At 39.0% G+C, this 18,929-nt stretch overlaps 1 protein-coding gene across 2 annotated transcripts in view; it reads right to left on the minus strand.

Moving 5' to 3' along the window:
- The window catches only part of Bbs7 (Bardet-Biedl syndrome 7), a 50,464-nt gene that overhangs the window by 29,328 nt on the left and 2,207 nt on the right, over nt 1-18,929 (minus strand). Inside the window, exons 3-11 of one of the 2 annotated variants that reach the window (XM_031376632.1) lie at nt 17,926-17,988; nt 17,181-17,356; nt 14,488-14,674; nt 11,323-11,395; nt 10,583-10,699; nt 9,035-9,165; nt 5,758-5,842; nt 4,490-4,592; nt 1,650-1,842 (exon numbers count right to left, since the gene is read on the minus strand). In XM_031376632.1, coding sequence (XP_031232492.1) covers nt 1,650-1,842; nt 4,490-4,592; nt 5,758-5,842; nt 9,035-9,165; nt 10,583-10,699; nt 11,323-11,395; nt 14,488-14,674; nt 17,181-17,356; nt 17,926-17,988 — 1,128 coding nt within the window. The remainder of the gene's footprint in view (nt 1-1,649; nt 1,843-4,489; nt 4,593-5,757; nt 5,843-9,034; nt 9,166-10,582; nt 10,700-11,322; nt 11,396-14,487; nt 14,675-17,180; nt 17,357-17,925; nt 17,989-18,929) is intronic. The other variant, XM_031376633.1, reaches the window with a different exon arrangement.

Below are 18,929 nucleotides of genomic sequence, written 5' to 3' on the forward strand. Positions count from 1 at the left end.
TGGGATTTTTTTGTTTCCTCTTTAAGGGCTTGTACCTCTTTACCTGTATTCTCCTCTATTTCTTTAAGTGAGTTAGTTATTCATGTCCTTCTTAAGTTCCTCTATCAGCATTGTGAGATATGATTTTAGATCCAATTCTTGCTTTTCCGGTGTTTTGGGATATCCAGGACTTGCTGCAGTGGGAGTACTAGGTTCTGATGAAACCAAGTAGTCTTGGTTTCTGTTGGTAGGATTCTTGCGTTTGCTTTTCGCCATCTCTTGCTTTTTGGTGTTAGATGTTCTTAGTGTCTCTGACTAGAGCTTGTCCTGTCCCTGCCACCCTGCAAGTCCCCTGCGACTTGTGGGGCCTGTGCCTCCCAGCTGGCTGCTCTGGTCTCAGAAACTCACCAGAGAGAAAATGGTGGCTCTAGCCTGAGTCTCTGGCTTAAGGCACTCTCTGGAGGTAGGCCCTCCACTTGCAGGGAAGGGGCAGAGAAGGATGCTGATCCTCCTCTGTCACTCAGAAGCTGAGAGGATCCTGTCCCTGCCACCCTGCGGCTCCCCTGGGACTCGTGGGGCCTGTGCCTCCTGGCTGGCTGCTCCGGTCTCAGAAACTCACCGGCAGAAAATCAATAATCCATTTCTTAATTGCATTTTTTCGACAGATACATTTCCTTCTTCCAATTTAATACCCTTTCATTTTTTATGAGGTTTTCATCTAGTTATTTTCCATTTATCTTTTTCTATTTCATGACTATATTCCTTCCAATTTAATTTAAAATAATAGTTGTTAGTTACCCAATATTATCCATAAATTCACCCTTTGAGATTATCTACTTTGCCTACTTGCCTAGCTGGCATCTACTGGGTTAATAAGTAAGCTACCATCTTAGTATCTAGAGATTCAGAAAATGTTTTAATAAAGGCATTAAATATTGGAGCCTTCCCTGCTTTGTTTGTGTTCCAGGAAAGGTCTCACTTGTAGCAGTCCCTCTGCCTCAGCCCTGCAAGTGCTGCAATTACAGGCTAAGCCACGGCACCTAGCAGATACTGGAGTTTTCTTAGCCACATCATGGGTAAGATTCTGCTGGTCATGGTGGCACACATCTTTAATCCTAGCACTTGGAAAGCAGAGACAGCTTGGTCTACAGAGTGAGTTCTAGGACAGCCAGAGTAACCTAGAGAAACACTGTCTCAATCAAACAAATCAAACAACAACAACCAGAAGGTGGCCAAAGAAAATCCTGTAGTCCTTTCTACTCCTCCTGGAAACTGAGGTTCACTCATCTGTTGTTTATATAATAAATAAAAGGCAAAGATAGAACTCAAATAACCTATAAGTAAACTGCCTGCCTACCAAGATTTGTAAACATTTAAAATTACTGTCTAGAATTTAAAATGTTTATTTATTTATTTATTTGTTTGTTTGTTTATTGGTTTTTTTTCAAGACAGGGTTTTTCTGTGTAGCCTTTGCTGTCCTGGAACTCACTCTGTAGACCAGGCTGGCTTTGAACTCAGAAACCCACCCGTTTCTGCCTCCCAAGTGCTGGGATTAAAGGGGTATGCCACCACCGCCCGACAAAAGTGTTTATTAATAATAAGTCTGTGTGACTGGTTTGCCAAAAAGACAGATCCAGCTTAACCTTAAGAAATAAAGCATTGTGTTTACCTGTATTAAGACATTGTCTATTGCAGTCCGAACCTCTAAGACGAGGCTGTAGCTAGCGTCATCTTTATTCAGTGTGAACTTGTCATTTATACTAAACGAAGGGACTGTTGACTTTGCTTGGCTTGACTGTGAAGACTGTTGATAATTTTCTCTTTCCTGAAGCACCTTAAACTGCAGATGTTCTAATTCAGTCCTGCAGGAACACACATACACAGTCTTATCTCCCACTGACATTTGAGATCCTTGCAGTGTGTACAAAAAAAGTGAGATATTTCCTGTTGAGAGACCAGGTTTAGAGGCTAAGCTATTTCACACCAGCAGGAACACTTTTGTTTCTATGACTAACCAAATGACTCCACATCATTTATCATTGATCCAAAAGCTAAAACATCTGCCCAGTCCAATAACAGTAATATTAATAGAACTGTATCAAGGCATGCTGCAAATTACCAACTCCAACACATTACCATGGTGGCAGCTGCACACAGCACTGATCAGAAGAGAAACCAATACAAGAACACACAGAAGACCTAATGACAAACAAAAGCATGAAGCCAGTTAAACATACACTTTTCTATACTATATGTCATTAAGGTAGATGCACAAAATAGAGAGGAGGTCACCAAATATTAACATGTTGGAAATGACAAGGATGATGAACCAGTGGCGCCACTCAGAGTCCATCAACTACTGCAGCAGATTCTCGGTGAGAATTGTTTTGTTGAAGGCAAAGGTTACATGCAAATGAAGTAATAGTTGGAGCAATATGAAGGTAGCTAGCCCAAATTTAGCGGAAAAGGTCTGAGGAGAGTGAATGGGATGTATGCAATAAGCAAAGGAAAATATTAATTTATCCAGAAAATATTTCTAATCAATATTACATATTTACCCCAATGTTCCATGTGCTGAATGAACAAAAGAATAAAAATTTGTAACACAGCTTATATTTTAGTATGATCAATAAGGGGAAGACTACATTATTAAAAAGTATTGGGGGTGGACAGATGGCTCAGCTGTGAAGATCACTGGCTGCTCTTGCAGAGGACTCACTTTCAATTTCAAGCACCCACGAGGCAGCACACAACTGTAACTCCAGTTTCAAAGGATCTGACAATATCTTGTAGGTACGGCACTGAGGAACTAATAATAGTCACTAGCTCTATTTGATGGGCTTTTAAAAAAGTATGTGTGTAGCTGGTCTTTGCCGCTTGGTGGGTTCTTTTTTCCAACCTTTATCTCCCAGTTTTACCCCCATCACTAGATTGGAGAGTAAGGAGAGAAAGAGAGAGAGAGAGAGAGAGAGAGAGAGATACTTGAGTCTAATTTCTTTCCTTTTGTTTCTTTTTTGAGCACGACTACTAGCAAATCACACACACACACACACACACACACACACACACACACACACACACACCCTGGCCACCAACCATCAACCACTAAACTGCCTCTTGGGACCCTAGCATTTATATATTTTTTGAAAAGTTCCCTGAATTTCAATGTCACACAGTTGCAGAAATTGTCTGCAGCTGGCAAAACCACATCTCTGCTAGAGCACGAGACAAATCATAGTCAGCTGCTGCAGTCAGTCTAAAGCAACCCCACATCCTGGGATTAAAACAAAAGCACATTTTTATATAATATTTCTGTGTTTTTTTAAAGAAATATTTTTTTCAGAAATTTCAGTACATATGTGTGTGTTATATGTGTGTGTCCACATGTTTACATGCATTGTATATGTGTGCAAATGCATGTGTGTCATATGTGTGTGGAGGCCAGAAATTGGTATAGGGCCTTCTTGGTCACTATTTATTGAGGAAGATTTCTCACTGAACCTGGATTTGTAACTGCAGTTAGTCTACCTAGCTAGTGCCTGTAACCCTCCATCTCTGCCTCCCGAGTGTTGGGATTATAGGTAGGCCACCACACCTGTCCACGTCTTTCCATTGGTTCTGGGGATCTGAACTCTGGACTTTATGATTTCCTGGCAAGTGCTTTATCTATTGAGCCATCTTCCTATTTCCTATTACAGAAACTAGGATGCCCTGAATGAATCAGCCATATTAGTTTGTATAATGATTTCCTAGTGGTCTTTACAAACAAGAACATGCCACTACTGGTAAGGCATCTCTTGCCTTAAACATTCTTGTAGCCTTCAACTATGCCAAAAAGGCGAGCTCTCACTTCCCTAACAAGTCAGCCAGGGCTACAGGGTGCTCAGTCAATAAAAGTCTTATCACCTTCCATTTCCCTTTGTATATGAGCATGGGGTCGACTTTTCGAAAGACATAGCAGATTGAGTGGGCCAAGAAAGCAATCTCAGAACTGAAGGGAGTCAGCATTATTCACGTCCAGCAAGAGAATTGTACAGATCAGAAGGGTTCACAGGAAGTCAGCATTAGAGTTAAAGAAAAACTCTAGTCACTTTTGTTCGTTTATTTGTAATGCTTTGGGAAAACAGAAGCAAAACAACTCTAACCTACAGATAAGCAAATGAAAACAATGCAACTCTGGACCAGTAGGACAGAAAATGCCCCAGATGGGTGTGGTACAGCACACCTGGGATCTAGCATCTAGCAGGCAGAAACAAGAGGGTCAGGAGTTCAAGGGCATCTTCAGCTATGGAATGAGTTAGGGAACACCCTGGGCCCTGGACCATATCCCACAAAACAAGTATTTCAAACTCAAAATATTAATCAGCACTTATGGCTAATTTTCTCAAGTCTATATAACTTTTATGAGATGTATCATTCCTACCAATAAAACAAAACATGTGGTCCTATGATTAACAAGAAGAAACGTGCAAATGTTGAGACAGAAACAGCAAAGAAAAAAAAAATTACCTTAAAGAAGAAATCTTATTCTGCATTTCCTGATTAAGTTTTAGTTCTTCTCCTGGCCCACTTTCCTTATGAGTGGGCTCTGTAGTCAGCCCTGTCACCCAGCCTGGAAAGATGAATTACAACCATATATGACGTAGTGCTGAGTGTAATAGCAGGTAGAACCCCTAATTACACCCCTCTTTGTCCACCACCATCAACCTAAAAGCCTAGGACTTCTTAAAAAAAATGGAACAAAAAATTCAAGCTGAAAAATATTCACACCATAAAGGAAGTACTCAAGCATTTCATGATACTGTTTTCCTTGAAGTGCTACAATCTTCCAATTCTTAAGAACTTTAGTTTTCAAGTATGGTATAGGTCAGTACACACTGGCCAATGCAAGTGGCTGGCAAGGCTGACTTCGCTGTTGCTAATATTGTCATGGAAATTTGCACTGGTATGACCACTGTGAGAATTTTTTAAACTTCAAAATTAAGTTTTTATATGAAATGCATTAGACCAAAACATAGTCTTGATTTTAGCAAATATTTCCTCTTTGAATTGAACAATATAATTTAATTTTAAAGGTACTAGAGACAGGCTAAGCTGTCTTTAAAATATTATTCAAATTTTAGATCTAACACAGGGCCCTACACATTTGAGGCAGTAAAAAAACTGAGCTAATATCCCCAGCCATTTTCCTTATTTTTTTTAAAGATTTATTTTATTTATTTTTATGTGTATGAGTACACTGTAGCTGTACAGATGGCTGTGAGCTATCATGTGTGTGGCTATTGGGAATTGAACTCAGGACTTCTGCTGGCCTGCTCGCTCCGGCATTTAATTCACTGTAGCTGTCTTCAGACCCACCAGAAGAGGGCATCAGGTCTCATTACGGGTGGCTGTTAGCCACAATGTGGTTGCTGGGATCCAAACTCAGGACCTTCAAAAGAGCAGTCATTGCTTTTACCCGCTGAGCCATCTCACCAGCCCCTTCCTTATTTTTTTAGTATTACATTTATTTGGATAGGGAGAGGAGTTTGAAGGCCAAATATGGCAGGGCACCTGTGTAAAAGAGGTCAGACAACATGTAGGAATTGGTTCTCTTCCTCCCAGGATGGAACTCAGCTGTCAGGCTTTGCAAGGACATGTATGTATCATACACCAAATCTCTCATTCTCCCTCCCTCTCCCCCCCACAAACACGGATGAAATAAAATTAGTCAAAAAAAATTTATTAAATCCAGTATTTTTTTTTTAATTCTTCGACAACAACTATCATTACCTTACCTGAATATGTGGCCAGCACAATTTCGTCATAACCATCTTTCCCTACACAGCCACCCTGGATCGACGTGACACTTTCAGACAGCATCTAAAGTAAATGTAAAATCCACTTCATTAATATTTAAACACTTCAAAGACATGTTAAAATAAGTCTCAAAACTTTTCTTCTTGTCTCCAGATATTCAATACATATTTAGTGTATGTTCATCATGTGCAGACACTGAGGAAAAACCTGACCGAATCTTTAAATATAGGAAAGAAGATTCAAAATCGCTAGTATATTTGTGACAAAACTATATAAAGAAGATAGGTTTGGCAAGTTATATAAACAAAACAGCTAGTAAATTTAGTTTAGTCTGTAAATTTCTTCAGAGGATTTTTTTTTCTTTTTCTCTAATGAAAAAAAATCTATGCTTTCACTGCATACTCTTAAGTTAATTTACAGAATTTTTATCATAACCTTATGGAAGTTGTACAGAATATTTTAAAATAAAGCCATGGCATTTAAAAATCATACCCAGAGCTGGAGAGATGGTTCAGCGGTTAAGGGCACTGGCTCACTGGCTGCTTTTCCAGAGGTCCTGAGTTCAATTCCCAGCAACCACATGGTAGCTCACAAACATCTAAATTCTGGTGCCCTCTTCTGGCATGCAGACATACATGCAGATAGAGCACTCATACACATAAAAGAAATAAATTTTAAAAAACAAACAAAAAATCATACCCATTGACTCTAAATACCAGGAAAAATTTATATACAAAATCATTGACATGGAAAGTAAGAAACATCAGTTAGAATAACTGAATGTAAGAGAAATGTTACATTGTTCCTTTTTCTCCTTAAACTTTTACTTTCATTCAAAATGTGTAGGGATGCAGGATCCAGTGTAAGTGTGGAGTCAGACAACCTGGAGGAGTTTTCCTCCTGTTCCATCTTACATGGCTACAGGGACTGAAAGCCGTCTGCCAGGCTCGTGTAGCACCTCCACACACTAAACCATCAACATTATTCTCCCCCCCCACCCCCCTCCCCGTGTAGCACCTCCACACACTAAACCATCAACATTATTCCCCCCACCCCGTGTGTATGTGTCAACTTTTCATTCCATTTTCCCCACATACTTTCATTTTAATGTAACATTCTCATGCATTTTAATATAATTAGATGGAATTCCTTTAACATGTTTATATATTTATATGTGTTTGGTGGGTGAGATAAGTACACACGATTGCCCCCAAGAAAGCCCGAGGCCTCCGAACATCTCAGAGTTACAGGCTGTTGTGAGCCATCAGCATGCATGCAGGGAATAAAGTGTAGGTCCTCTGCAAGAGCAGTGCAGGGAATCTGCCAGCAGGAGCACCAAGACCCTACTTTTCTACCTAAGAACCAAAGCCACACGGAACCTCTTTGTGAAGCAGCCTGCCCTCTCAGACCTCAGTACAGTAATCAAAAGCAGTAGCAGTAACACCAGTCTACAGAACAAAATACTATATAGCCACAGAAGAAGGAAACCCTGTGTTGTGAAACAATGCAGACAGAATTGGAAATCATGTGAACTGAAATAAGCCCGACATAGCACACATGTCCTCATTCACATGCAGAACATCCTCACCTCACAGGAGTTAAGGACAGAATGGTGGGTGCTGTAGTTGTTGAGGAGTGGGAAAGGGATGAGTAAGGGAAAGCTGGTTAAGGAGCATCAATACAGGTGTATATGTATGAAGTTCAGACATTTGACTTAGTTTTACTTACTTGAAGTTCTGATAGTGAATCATGTCGCAGGGAGGAAGAGTGCTTGACACTGTATAGGGCGACTACAGGTGGCAATTATCTATCATATGTTTCAAAGAGCTACAAGAAACCATTTTGAGCATTTTCACCCAAGAAATATGTTTAACATTATTTAAACATTATACTCAGGGACCGGCACGATAACTCAGTGAGTAAAGATGCTTACAGCCAAACTGAAACCTGAGTTTGATTCCTGGAACCCACATGGTGGAAAGAGAACCAATACCTGGAAGTTATCCTCTGACCTCCGCATATGTGCAGTGGTATGCTCTTACACACAACATCCACACAACTACTGCTCCACAAACATTAACATATAAGTTTATAAATAAATATAATTTAAAATATTTAAAGGGAAAATATTTGGTATCATCATATACTACCATTCATATATAGTTTTTGCTTTTATGTGTCAGAAAAATAAATTAATAAAAAAATAGATAAAAATTTCATGTATGCCAGAATGCTTGTCTAAATTGACTCTGTACCTCTTAATTACATTTAAAAATTTTGAACTAGAATGACTTTACCTAGTATTCCTTGAGTGTCCTTGAGTGTCTAGACATGAGACTATTGTTCGGAAGCATTTGCTTCAAGGTAGCCTCTATGGAATCCTAACAGTTTGGCCTACACGTCACCTCTCATTACCTTAGAACAACAATCTCATGAATGAAAACGAAACATGTTTTCTCTAACTGTGTTGTTATGATTTATAGAAGCTAAAATAAAATATTTAATACCTAATAAATTTAAAATTATATTTAAGAGTGATAATGAAAAAGAAATTTATTCCCCAGGCAGGGTGGTGCACTCCTTTAATCCCAGTACTTAGGAGGCAGAGGCAGGCAGATTTCTGAGTTTGAGGCTAGCCTGGTCTACAGAGTGAGTTCCATGACAGCCAGGGCTACACAGAGAAACCCTGTCTTGAAACACCAAAAAAAAAAAAAAAAAAAAAAAAAGAAAAAGGAATTTATTCTTTAGCTTATGGGCAATACTCTGCCACTAAATATGAGAACAGACTAGAGATTTTGATAATGACAAGATTTTTACAAGTATTTATTTGTCCTGCTGGTCAGACCTAGAGCCTTGGGCACGTTAGGAAAGTGTTTACCAATGAGCAATGTCCTGGCCTTTCTTCATTTCTGCTTTGAGACAGAGTCTCATTAAAGTTGATTACTTTTTCAGGAAGGCCTTGAACTCCTGACCCTTCTGCCTTAGACTCTTGTTGGGATTTAGAGGCCTCACACTGGATTGGGATGGGATAACAACATTTTGTTTTTTAAAAAACAATACTATACTATATTTTTAATTTACCAAAATTCAAACTATCAACCATCTCTACAATAACTGTAAGTAGACAGTCTTTGTTTTGTTTTTGCTTCTGGTTTACAGTATTCAGGGCAGAACCAGAACCTTCTACACACTAGGCAAGTCCTTCACATCAAGCTACCACTCCAGTCCCTACACAATCTTTCTAAATAAACTTACCTGATCAAATCGCAGCACAGGTTCATTGGTATTCTCAAAACTATACACTTCCACCATTCCATCATCTCTTCCAACAAGTAAATCTTTAACCCCATCACCCATGATATCAAAGCTATCAACACACAAAATACCTAGAAAAGGGGAGAGTTACATGCAATGAGTGTGGTGAGATAGGAACCGATAGATGCACTATAGACATATATCCATATATCTTCATACTAGATAGTCATCAAAAATATATTGCAAAAATAAAAAAAAAAGAACAACTTTGCACATAATTGGGTGTTTCTCTCTTTTACAAAGCTTTGAACACACTTTACACAGCAATGCACCCACATTTACATCTCCCTTTGGCTCTGACCCTCAGTCAGCCTCTGGCTCTTATGTCTAGTTTGGCACCTTCCTGTACACATGGGCACCTCACACTCTTCCTTCCCCAAGCATAGTTCTTTACTGCTCTACTGCTCACTCTCCAGTCAGCCTCCATTTCAGTAAACTACACCACTCAGTTGCACAGACGAAACAACTCTAGGCTCTCTCTCTGACATCACTCTTTTCCCTCTCTATATCAAACCCATGGCCTCCACATATATACTGACTTTCTCTTCTTTCTACTTCCATAATAGGAAAAATGAACCAGGGTGCTCTGAACTATAGTAAATCATGGTAAGTACAATTTCCAAGTGCTCTCTATGTTCCCAAAGTGTGTTTCTTCCCAGATCCATTTGACCATGTCACACCTTCCACATACAATACTCCCAGGACTACCCACTGCACTCTAATTGGAATCCCCTCTTTGAAGACGTCAAGGACCCACATTCAGTCCTTGTCCCTGCTCCTGCATCTTCTCCTCAGGCCGCACTGCTGCTCAGCCACCCTGGTCTTCCCATTGTCCTCCAGTGAATCTAGCTCACTATCATCTCAAGGGCTTTGCAATTATTATTTTTCTTCCTCTTGGAATATTCTTTTCCCAAATCTTCTCAGCTCAAATTTGCCTTTCCTAAAGCTCCTTCTTCCTCTGACCACTGAGTCTACAAGGAGCTGTGCCTGCCACCCCTCTACCACACACCGTTACTGTGTTCTCTTCAGATGGCCAGGGGCAGTGAGCAAGCAGAGACAGCATCTGTTCTCTCTCACCCACAGTAAGTATTTGCTAAGGGGTAAATGAACAGGTGAGCAAATATCCTGTACATATAAAGACCGTCTCACTGGCTGCCAAGTTGGGTGTAAATGTTTGGAAATCTATAAAGTCTTGAAAAACTTGGAATAGTTTCTGGCCCACTATTACATTCTTTATATCCTAGATTCCAATTAATTTTCTATCCCACCCAGTTAAATGGTTTAACATAAGCTATCCTGTCTATCCTAAACTACAAGTAGCATTTCTTATTTTAAAAACCACAACTATAGTATAACAGTTGTCATAAGTGGGTAAATCAGAGGTGGTTCTGTAAATCACTAAGCCTGCTGCCTAATAGAATACATTGCACACTCTATTGTAATAAAGGATTGTTGACACTTCATAACCTGAACTATGTGGAAGCCTACCTCCTCGCTTTTTGTCATTTCGAATTTCCCATTTGTGTATTGGTTTGGATGCTGTGATCTGAATGAGCCCGAGTCTTCCATCTGATGTGCCAAACAGAAGGCCCTCTCCAGAGTCACCTAGTTCAAATTAAAACAAACAAAAACATACAAATACCTTTAAAAAACATTTTAATGTAAAAATCTTGGTTTTCAGATGCTACAATAAGGTAAGGAAAATAATAGGTATATATGTATCAAAACATCATAATACCATTCATGTGTAGTTTTTGTTTTTTATGTATCAGAAAAATAAACTTATAAAAAATAGAAGATTCCATAAAGCAAAAATGTTGAATCTATACCTTTTGATTACACTGAATGTTTCTGAACTAAAGTAACTTTATCTAGCATTTCTTCTTTCTAAGGAAGCTGGTCCTTAAGTGTCTAGACTGGAGACTATGATTACTGCTCACTTTGAGGTAGTTCCTATGGAATCCTAACAGTAAGATAACAGTGTCATCAAAGAGTACCAAACATGTTTCCTCAATACTACGTAGTTAGGATTATAGAAGTTAGAATGAAATAGTCACCATGTAGTCACAAGGGGAAGCATATTCCCTACACCTGACTTCAAGGTGAGGAAGCTCATAACTGATCAGGAAGTGAGCGAAGAGAACACACTACCACTCCACGGTGGAACAGTCCCTCCTTTGACTTCCTCTTTGCATGCATGGCTGGCTGTGAGTACTGAATGTGATTACCTCCATCTCCATTATGGAGTGCTAAAACGGTGGGTGGACCAGGAACCTCAATTTCATACATCACATCAGATCCCTGAAGGAAAAAAAAGAATTTTAAAAACTGAAACTGAAAAACATTCAAAAGAATTTGGAAAATGATTAGAAATATCAATATTTAAATATATAACTCATAAAAACATTTAAAGTAAAAGTGCTTTAAGAAAGTAGGTCATGCCGGGCGGTGGTGGCGCACGCCTTTAATCCCAGGACTTGGGAGGCAGAGGCAGGTGGATTTCTGAGTTCGAGGCCAGCCTGGTCTACAGAGTGAGTTTCAGGACAGCCAGGGCTATACAGAGAAACCCTGTCTCAAAAAACCAAAAAAAAAAAAAAAAAAAAGTAGGTTATAAATATCTATTTGTCAATAATTTTGGACATATTAACACACTGGAAATAAAATATATATGCCAAGAAGAAAAATACATAATATACTCTCTACTTTCAATAGCTTTATTTTTTAACTTTGAACTTTATCAGAAAAAGAAAACCAATTGTACTGGCTGATTTTGTGTGTCAACTTGACACAGGCTGGGGTTATCACAGAGAAGGGAGCTTCAGTTGGGGAAGTGCCTCCATGAGATCCAGCTGTGGGGCATTTTCTCAATTAGTGATCAAGGGGGTAGAGCCCCTTGTGGGTGGTGCCATCCCTGGGCTGGAAGTCTTGGGTTCTATAAGAGAGCAGGCTGAGCAAGCCAGGAGAAGCAAGCCAGTAAGGAACATCCCTCCATGGCTCCTGGTTCCTGACCTGCTTGAATTCCAGTCCTGACTTCCTTTGGCGATAAACAGCAATGTGGAAGTAAGCTGAATAAACCATTTCCTCCCCAACTAGATGCTTGGTCATGATGTTTGTGCAGGAATAGAAAACCTGACTAAAGCCGGGCAGTGGTGGCGCACACTTTTAATCCCAGCACTTGGGAGGCAGAGGCAGGTGGATTTCTGAGTTCAAGGCCAGACTAATCTACAGAGTGAGTTCTAGGACAGCCAGGGCTGCACAGAGAAACCCTGTCTTGAAAAACAAACAAAACAAAACAAAACAAAAAAACCTGACTAAGACACCCATTACTCCAAGCTTTTTTCCTAATATCCACTTATACCCAATAGAGGAGTTAGTGGAAAGACTGGAGGAGCTAAAGGGGTTTGCAACCCCATAGGAAGAGCAACAATATTAACCAACTGACCCCCCAAAGCTCCCAGGGACTAAACCACCAACCAAAGAGTACACACGGAGGGACCCATGGCCCCAGCTGCATAGGTAGCAGAGGATGGCCTTGTCAGGCATCAGTGGAAGGTCCTGTGAAGGCTCGATGCCCCAGCAGAGAGGAACGCTAGGGCAGTGAGGCAGGGAGTGAGTGGGTGGGCGGGTAAGCACACTCATAGAAGCAGGGCAGGAAGGAGAATAGGATAGGGGTTTTCAGAGGGGAAACCAGGAAAGGGGATAACATTTGAAATGTAATAAATTAAAAAAAAAAGAAAAGAAAAGAAAAAGAAAAACCATAATTAACGAGATCTAAAAACTAAACAATTCAATGAACTTCTAGACAGAGGAGTTCTCATTTCTAATATGTTGCTTATCTGCAAATCATAGACTAGTGAACCCCTTTCAAAACTTTCCAGGAACAAGTGTCATTTCTTCTGTCTTCTCTGGTTTTAACTGGAGTTTAACACAGAATACCTTGAGAACCCTGAGCACCCCTAAGCTGCTCGTAAGAAAGCTCTGGCTTTGTCTTTTTTTTTTTTTTTTTTGAGACAGGGTTCTTTTTGTGTAGCCATGGCTGTCCTGGAACTCACTCTGTAGACCAGGCTGGCCTCGAACTCAGAAATCTGCTTGCCACTGCCTCCAAAGTGCTGGGATTAAAGGCGTGTGCCACCACTCCCTGGCTGGCTTTGTCTTTTGGGATTCTCCAAACCCACAGTAGCAAAGAGGCAGGCTTGTCTACTGCTTAGAGAGGAAACAAGCTGGGGCCTTGCATTTGTTGTGTTTGTTTTCAATTTTGCCACTTACATAATTCAGTGAATTTACCACTCACAAGATTTTAATGTAGATTTAGAGCATGGAAAAAAGGCATATGCATATCCTTTATTAATCATTTTAAAATTTGTAGCTATCTACAAGTAAAAAAGGAACACCCACAGTGGTAAAAGAGGCAAGATCAGAGGATGGAGTATTCTCAGAGGTAGGAAATGAGCACACACCTTTGGTGTATTTAATTTTAAAATTAAGAATGCAGGCAGGCATGATAGCACATACCTTTGACCCCAGCACTTGGGAGGCAGAGACTTGTGGATCTCTGTGAGTTTGAGCCTATCCTGGTCTACAAAGTTCTGGTCCATACAGAAACTACATGGTAATACCATGTCTAGAGAAAAATAGAATGATAAATAAGCATATAAATAACTAAGCAAATAAATAAATAAGAATACAGATAGCCTCTTATGAAACTAAGTTAAGTCTAAAAGTCAGCCAGGACACTTGTAGCTGATGCTTGCTTACTCCTGCCCTGTGTATTGAAACAGGATCTCACATATCTTGGGCAGATCTCAAACTCCCTATAAGGCTAAGGATGATGTTGATTTTCTGACTCCTGCCTGCACCTCCTTGTGCTGAGATTTCAGGCCTGTTCCACAACACCAGGTTTATGTAGAGCTGTGTTTCAAGCATGTTAGGCAAACATTCTACCATTCATTTATGCAATGAGTTATTTACTGAGTACTTTATTCCATATGTGTTTAAATGATTGATAAATTAAAATTATTTGTCACCTTCTCTTCTACCCAATTTTTCCTTTTAGCATTAGAGGACTAGAAAAATAATGAAGGAGCAAGTGGGGGCAATGTGGACAATAGTTATCCGTATCAAAGTTCTCTATATGATGGAGGGCATTGCATACTGGGGATGTGTGAGTGGAAGGTAGCCATTTCCCTCTCTATATATATATACTAAAAATGTTCAAAAGATTTCAACACATTTGCTTGAAATAGGATAGAAATTATCAAATGTAAAAATATTTTTCTCACACCCAACTTTACATAGGGTACTTACAATAGGAATCATTAAAGTAACCTTAAAGCATAGGCACTTGTAATGATTTACTGAACAATGACAAGCCATAGAAGTTCAAAGGGCATCACCTGTAAGACTCGGAGCACCCGGTCCTGGCAGGCCAGCACCGGCGTCATGCGAGATAACCTTTCCACAGGGAGGCAGATGACATCATTGATTTTGTCCCCAGAAAGGTAATAATTTTGGTCTTTGCAATCACAGTAGTGATTATAGATGTAACTTGCACTGAGAAAGAGGTCAGAACCAGATATGTACCTGAAGACATTAAAATGGTAATTTAGGACGTTCATAATTTAAAGCACAAGCAACTGACCTTTTTTTTTTTTATAGATGAAAACAGTTTACTTACATTTTTATAAAGGTAAGTGTGTTTTTTTTTCATTTCCCCCACTTAATCTCTCTCTCTTTACTTTAAAGACAAGTTCTTGAGCAGTCTAGAACTAGGCTGTCTTTGATCTCATCCCAATAACCATTATGCACTAACTCTACCCACTAAGTCTGAGATTTAGGTGCAAACCATGCAGCTTTAATCTTTAGTCATTTGCTCCATAGAACACTTCTGCTTCTGAAAACTGCAGGCGAGAACTGTAAGTTAAGCTTCTCAGTAAAAGGCTCAGAAAAGCAGGCATCTTAACAGGTAACAACGGGTATCTTAATGTGCTTATTTTTTTTTAAAAAAACAACATCAAAAGAGAAACGTTTTTAGTGTGTACCATTTGCCAAGCACTGTTCTAATTGATATACCCAAATTAGCACATTAACAGTAAGAATCCTATAGAATGTTATTATCCCTTTTATAACTGAATAGCAAAATGTTCCCAGGACTAATGGCTCATATTGTAAATGAGAGACTACATGTAGGGATAACTTCAGCTCCAGAGTTAGCTTCACATTAATGTGCCTAGAAAAGTACATCTCAATTGATTTTAAAGTAAATGATGGGGCTGGAGAGATGACTCAGCGGTTAAGAACACTGACTCCTCTTCCAGAGGTCCTGAGTTCAAATCCCAGCAACCACATGGTGGCTTACAACCACCCATCATGAGATCTGACATCCTCTTCTGGTGTGTCTAAAGACAGCTACAGTGTACTTACATATAATAATAAATAAATCTTTTTTTAAAAAAGTAAATGATGAATGATGGAAATGTTTTCATTAGAATGTTATCTTGGAAATAAGTTCATTTATAATAGGTTTTAACAAAGTGTAGCTAATAATTACAGCAAGTTTCAAATTCTTGATCTACAAGATCATTTCAAACACATTATATATTTTCACTTGTTGTTGTTGAACTCTTGTCTCACTTCACCAAACCAGATTTTTAAAAGTCCCCAGTCAAGAGAAGTGCCATCCACTGCACAGAATGACACATAGCATCTGTCCACTATAGAGAGATGCTGTCACCTAGTAGTGTCCAAACCAAGCCTCTGGCTACACATACAATCTGGCTGCATCGCAGCGTAGGAAGAAACTCAAAAGCCACTCCTGGTTACTCTGCTTATCAGCTGTGAGGGAGGCTACTGTTGCTAGTCTCCCCGAAAGCTCTTGGGTTAATAGGGTTTAGAGAAGAGAAGAAAGGGAGGGAGCCATGGCGGGAGGTGGGGGGGAGAGACTGTGAGGGAGGGGACCTGGAGGGGGCAGCAATTGACATATAGAGTGAATAAATAAATAATTACAAATTTAAAAAATAAAAGAGGACATTACATGAGCTTTACTGCTTCTCTGGCCCCCAAGGCTCAAAAACTAAAATTTCAGGACTGACAGATGGCTCGGAAGGTAAAGAGCTTGCCTGCCATGTAAAGCCTGATGCCCTGAATTCTCTCCCCAGAACTCACATAAAGGTAGGAGAGTCACTCTATGAAGTCGTCCTCCGATCTCTACCATAAACTATAGCATCGCAGGCCCATCTCTGTCTCTTATCCTCTCGCCCCACCACTCAATAGGAAACAAATCTAAATTTTTAACTGTTAAATTTCACATGCCAGGAAACCTTGTATTTTTCATGTAATCTTACCCAATTCACCAGACATTACAACCATTAGTGGCTATCAACTTTAAAGGCCAGGTTTTGTTTCTTAAGACTAGGTCTCACCCCATATCCCATATAGATAGTGAATTCATTATACACCTCAGATTGGCCTCAAATTTGTGACAACCCTCTGCTTCAGTCTTCCAAGTATGGGGATTACAGACAGGAGCTACCACATTCAGGGATTAGTCACCCTTTTAACATAATATTGTTACCTCAAAACCAGACAGTGCAAACTGAATGTATACAACTTTATACTTCAAAATAATTAGCAGAGCGGTTTTAGAATGTTCCCAACATAAATTATATCAGAGATGAATATGCTAATTACTCCTATCTGACATTACACATCATATATACATATTAACATCACTCTGTGATTTATAAATGTACACAATTACTATGAATCTATAAAAAATATAAAATATATTTTTAAAAGTACAGAACAAAAAGTGAATGTGAGTACAGAGACACAGACACATCACACACACACACACACACACACACACACACACACACACACACATACACACACACCACACAACACACACAATGTGAAATTGAAAACATTCCAACAGCCTGTATTGATTCCAAGTTCTGACTAATGAAATGCCTGTAGCCAATTTTCTTTTCCAGAAAACCTACTAATGTATACTAACTTAATCAGATGTTTTCCATCAACCCAATGTGTTATAGATAAATATATAAACACAAAAGCAAACAAAACATACATAGCTTTAATGCTTTCGGTGAGGTTTGTTTCAAAAGAGAGAAACTGCTTCCCTCTCTTCGTAAAGCCTCTGACCTCCGACCCTGCAGCAAGGAAGATTTTCTCCCGAGGCGTGTTAAGAGCCCCTCCTAGCTCGAGCCGCGAAATCTTCTGCCCTGGTAAAGTCTTGAACACTGGCTGTCGAAGTGGATTGGGGAAAAAGTTAAGTGTACAGTTAGCTCACTGTAAACGTTTTCCTGTATAAAAAGCTATCATTTTAAACTTATAAAATGTCACAGTTTATTTTCCACTTCTATATTTTAGGAAGACTTTAAAAGAGGCGTACCCAGCAAGTAGTACATCTGTCTTTTGGAAAAGCTGCTGCCCTAAAACAGCTCCACTCTGGGGCTGGCAAGATGGCTCAGCGGGTAAGAGCACACTGACTGCTCTTCCGAAGGTCCTGAGTTCAAATCCCAGCAGCAACATGGTGGCTCACAACTATCCGTAATGAGATCTAATGCCCTCTTCTGGTGTGTCTGAAGTTGGCTACAATGTACTTATATATACAATGTACTTATGTATAATAATAAATAAATCTTTGGGCCTGAGCAAGATTTGGGGCCAACCAGAGCAGACAGAGGTCCTAAAAATTTCAATTCTCAACAACCACATGAAGGCTCACAACCATCTGTACAGCTACACTGTACTCACATTAAATAAACAAATAAATTTTTATAAAACAAAACAAACAAACTAGCTGCACTCACCACGGCCTCTCCTTTCTTCATGCCGAAGCATATCACGACCCCATCCTGATCTCCAAGAACCACCTGTAAGACACGGACTCAGGCTCCATCTACTGCTAGGGTAAGGGTTACCAGGGCCTTTCAGATCACACACTATAGAAATACTCAAGAACCTCATCAGATTTAAATATGGCATCAAAAGTTACTGTGATCTAAAAAAGCTACTTGAAGATCTTTCTCTATTTTCAACTATATATCGATGTAAGCTGACTTAATGAGTTTTTTTCTATGTATTGCAACCAAAAGAAAATATCACAATAGACTGAAAGCAGAGAAGACAAACAAGGCCACCTACCTTGGCTTATGAAACACATTTAAGAATTTGCAAAAATATAACATTAATACTACTATTATCTCTGAGTTATCCTATTTTGAAAATGTACTTTTAATAAAAATATGGCTTTAATGTAAACATGATGAGTTTGATTTTAATATTTTAAGAATTTCTGAGATTTAATTTTCATATAATAATCATTGCTATTACGTACATAAATAGTTCTTTCAGATCCTTAACAATTTAAGTGAGTAGACTTTTTGAGAAGTGCTATTATCTAGAATATAATAAACAAAAATCTTGATTTATTATTCTTGAAATTCTGTTTAAAATGTCAGATTTCTCTCACATATTTAAATGCCTTATTTGTAAGAACTGCCTTTATTCAAATCACTTCAGAAATGTAGCCAAAGGTCAAATAATATATTTAAGTTGACTTAACAAGAAAAAAAACCTTGTAATTCATCTTGATAAATGTTAACATATCAAGATAATATATTTACTTTGCAAGTAATAAAATACCCTACTATTCTACAAAATAATTAGTTTTTGTCTATAAGAAGTCAAGCTAATACAAAGTTCAACATTAAAAACAACAATTGAATATGAGAAGATTTAAACCAGGAATGACTGCACATGCCTATAATCCCTGAACTTCTTTTTTTTTTTTTTTTTTTTTTTTTTTTTTTTT

This window comes from Mastomys coucha, unplaced genomic scaffold (assembly GCF_008632895.1).
Source record: "Mastomys coucha isolate ucsf_1 unplaced genomic scaffold, UCSF_Mcou_1 pScaffold17, whole genome shotgun sequence".
Classification (NCBI taxonomy): Eukaryota; Metazoa; Chordata; class Mammalia; order Rodentia; family Muridae; genus Mastomys; species Mastomys coucha.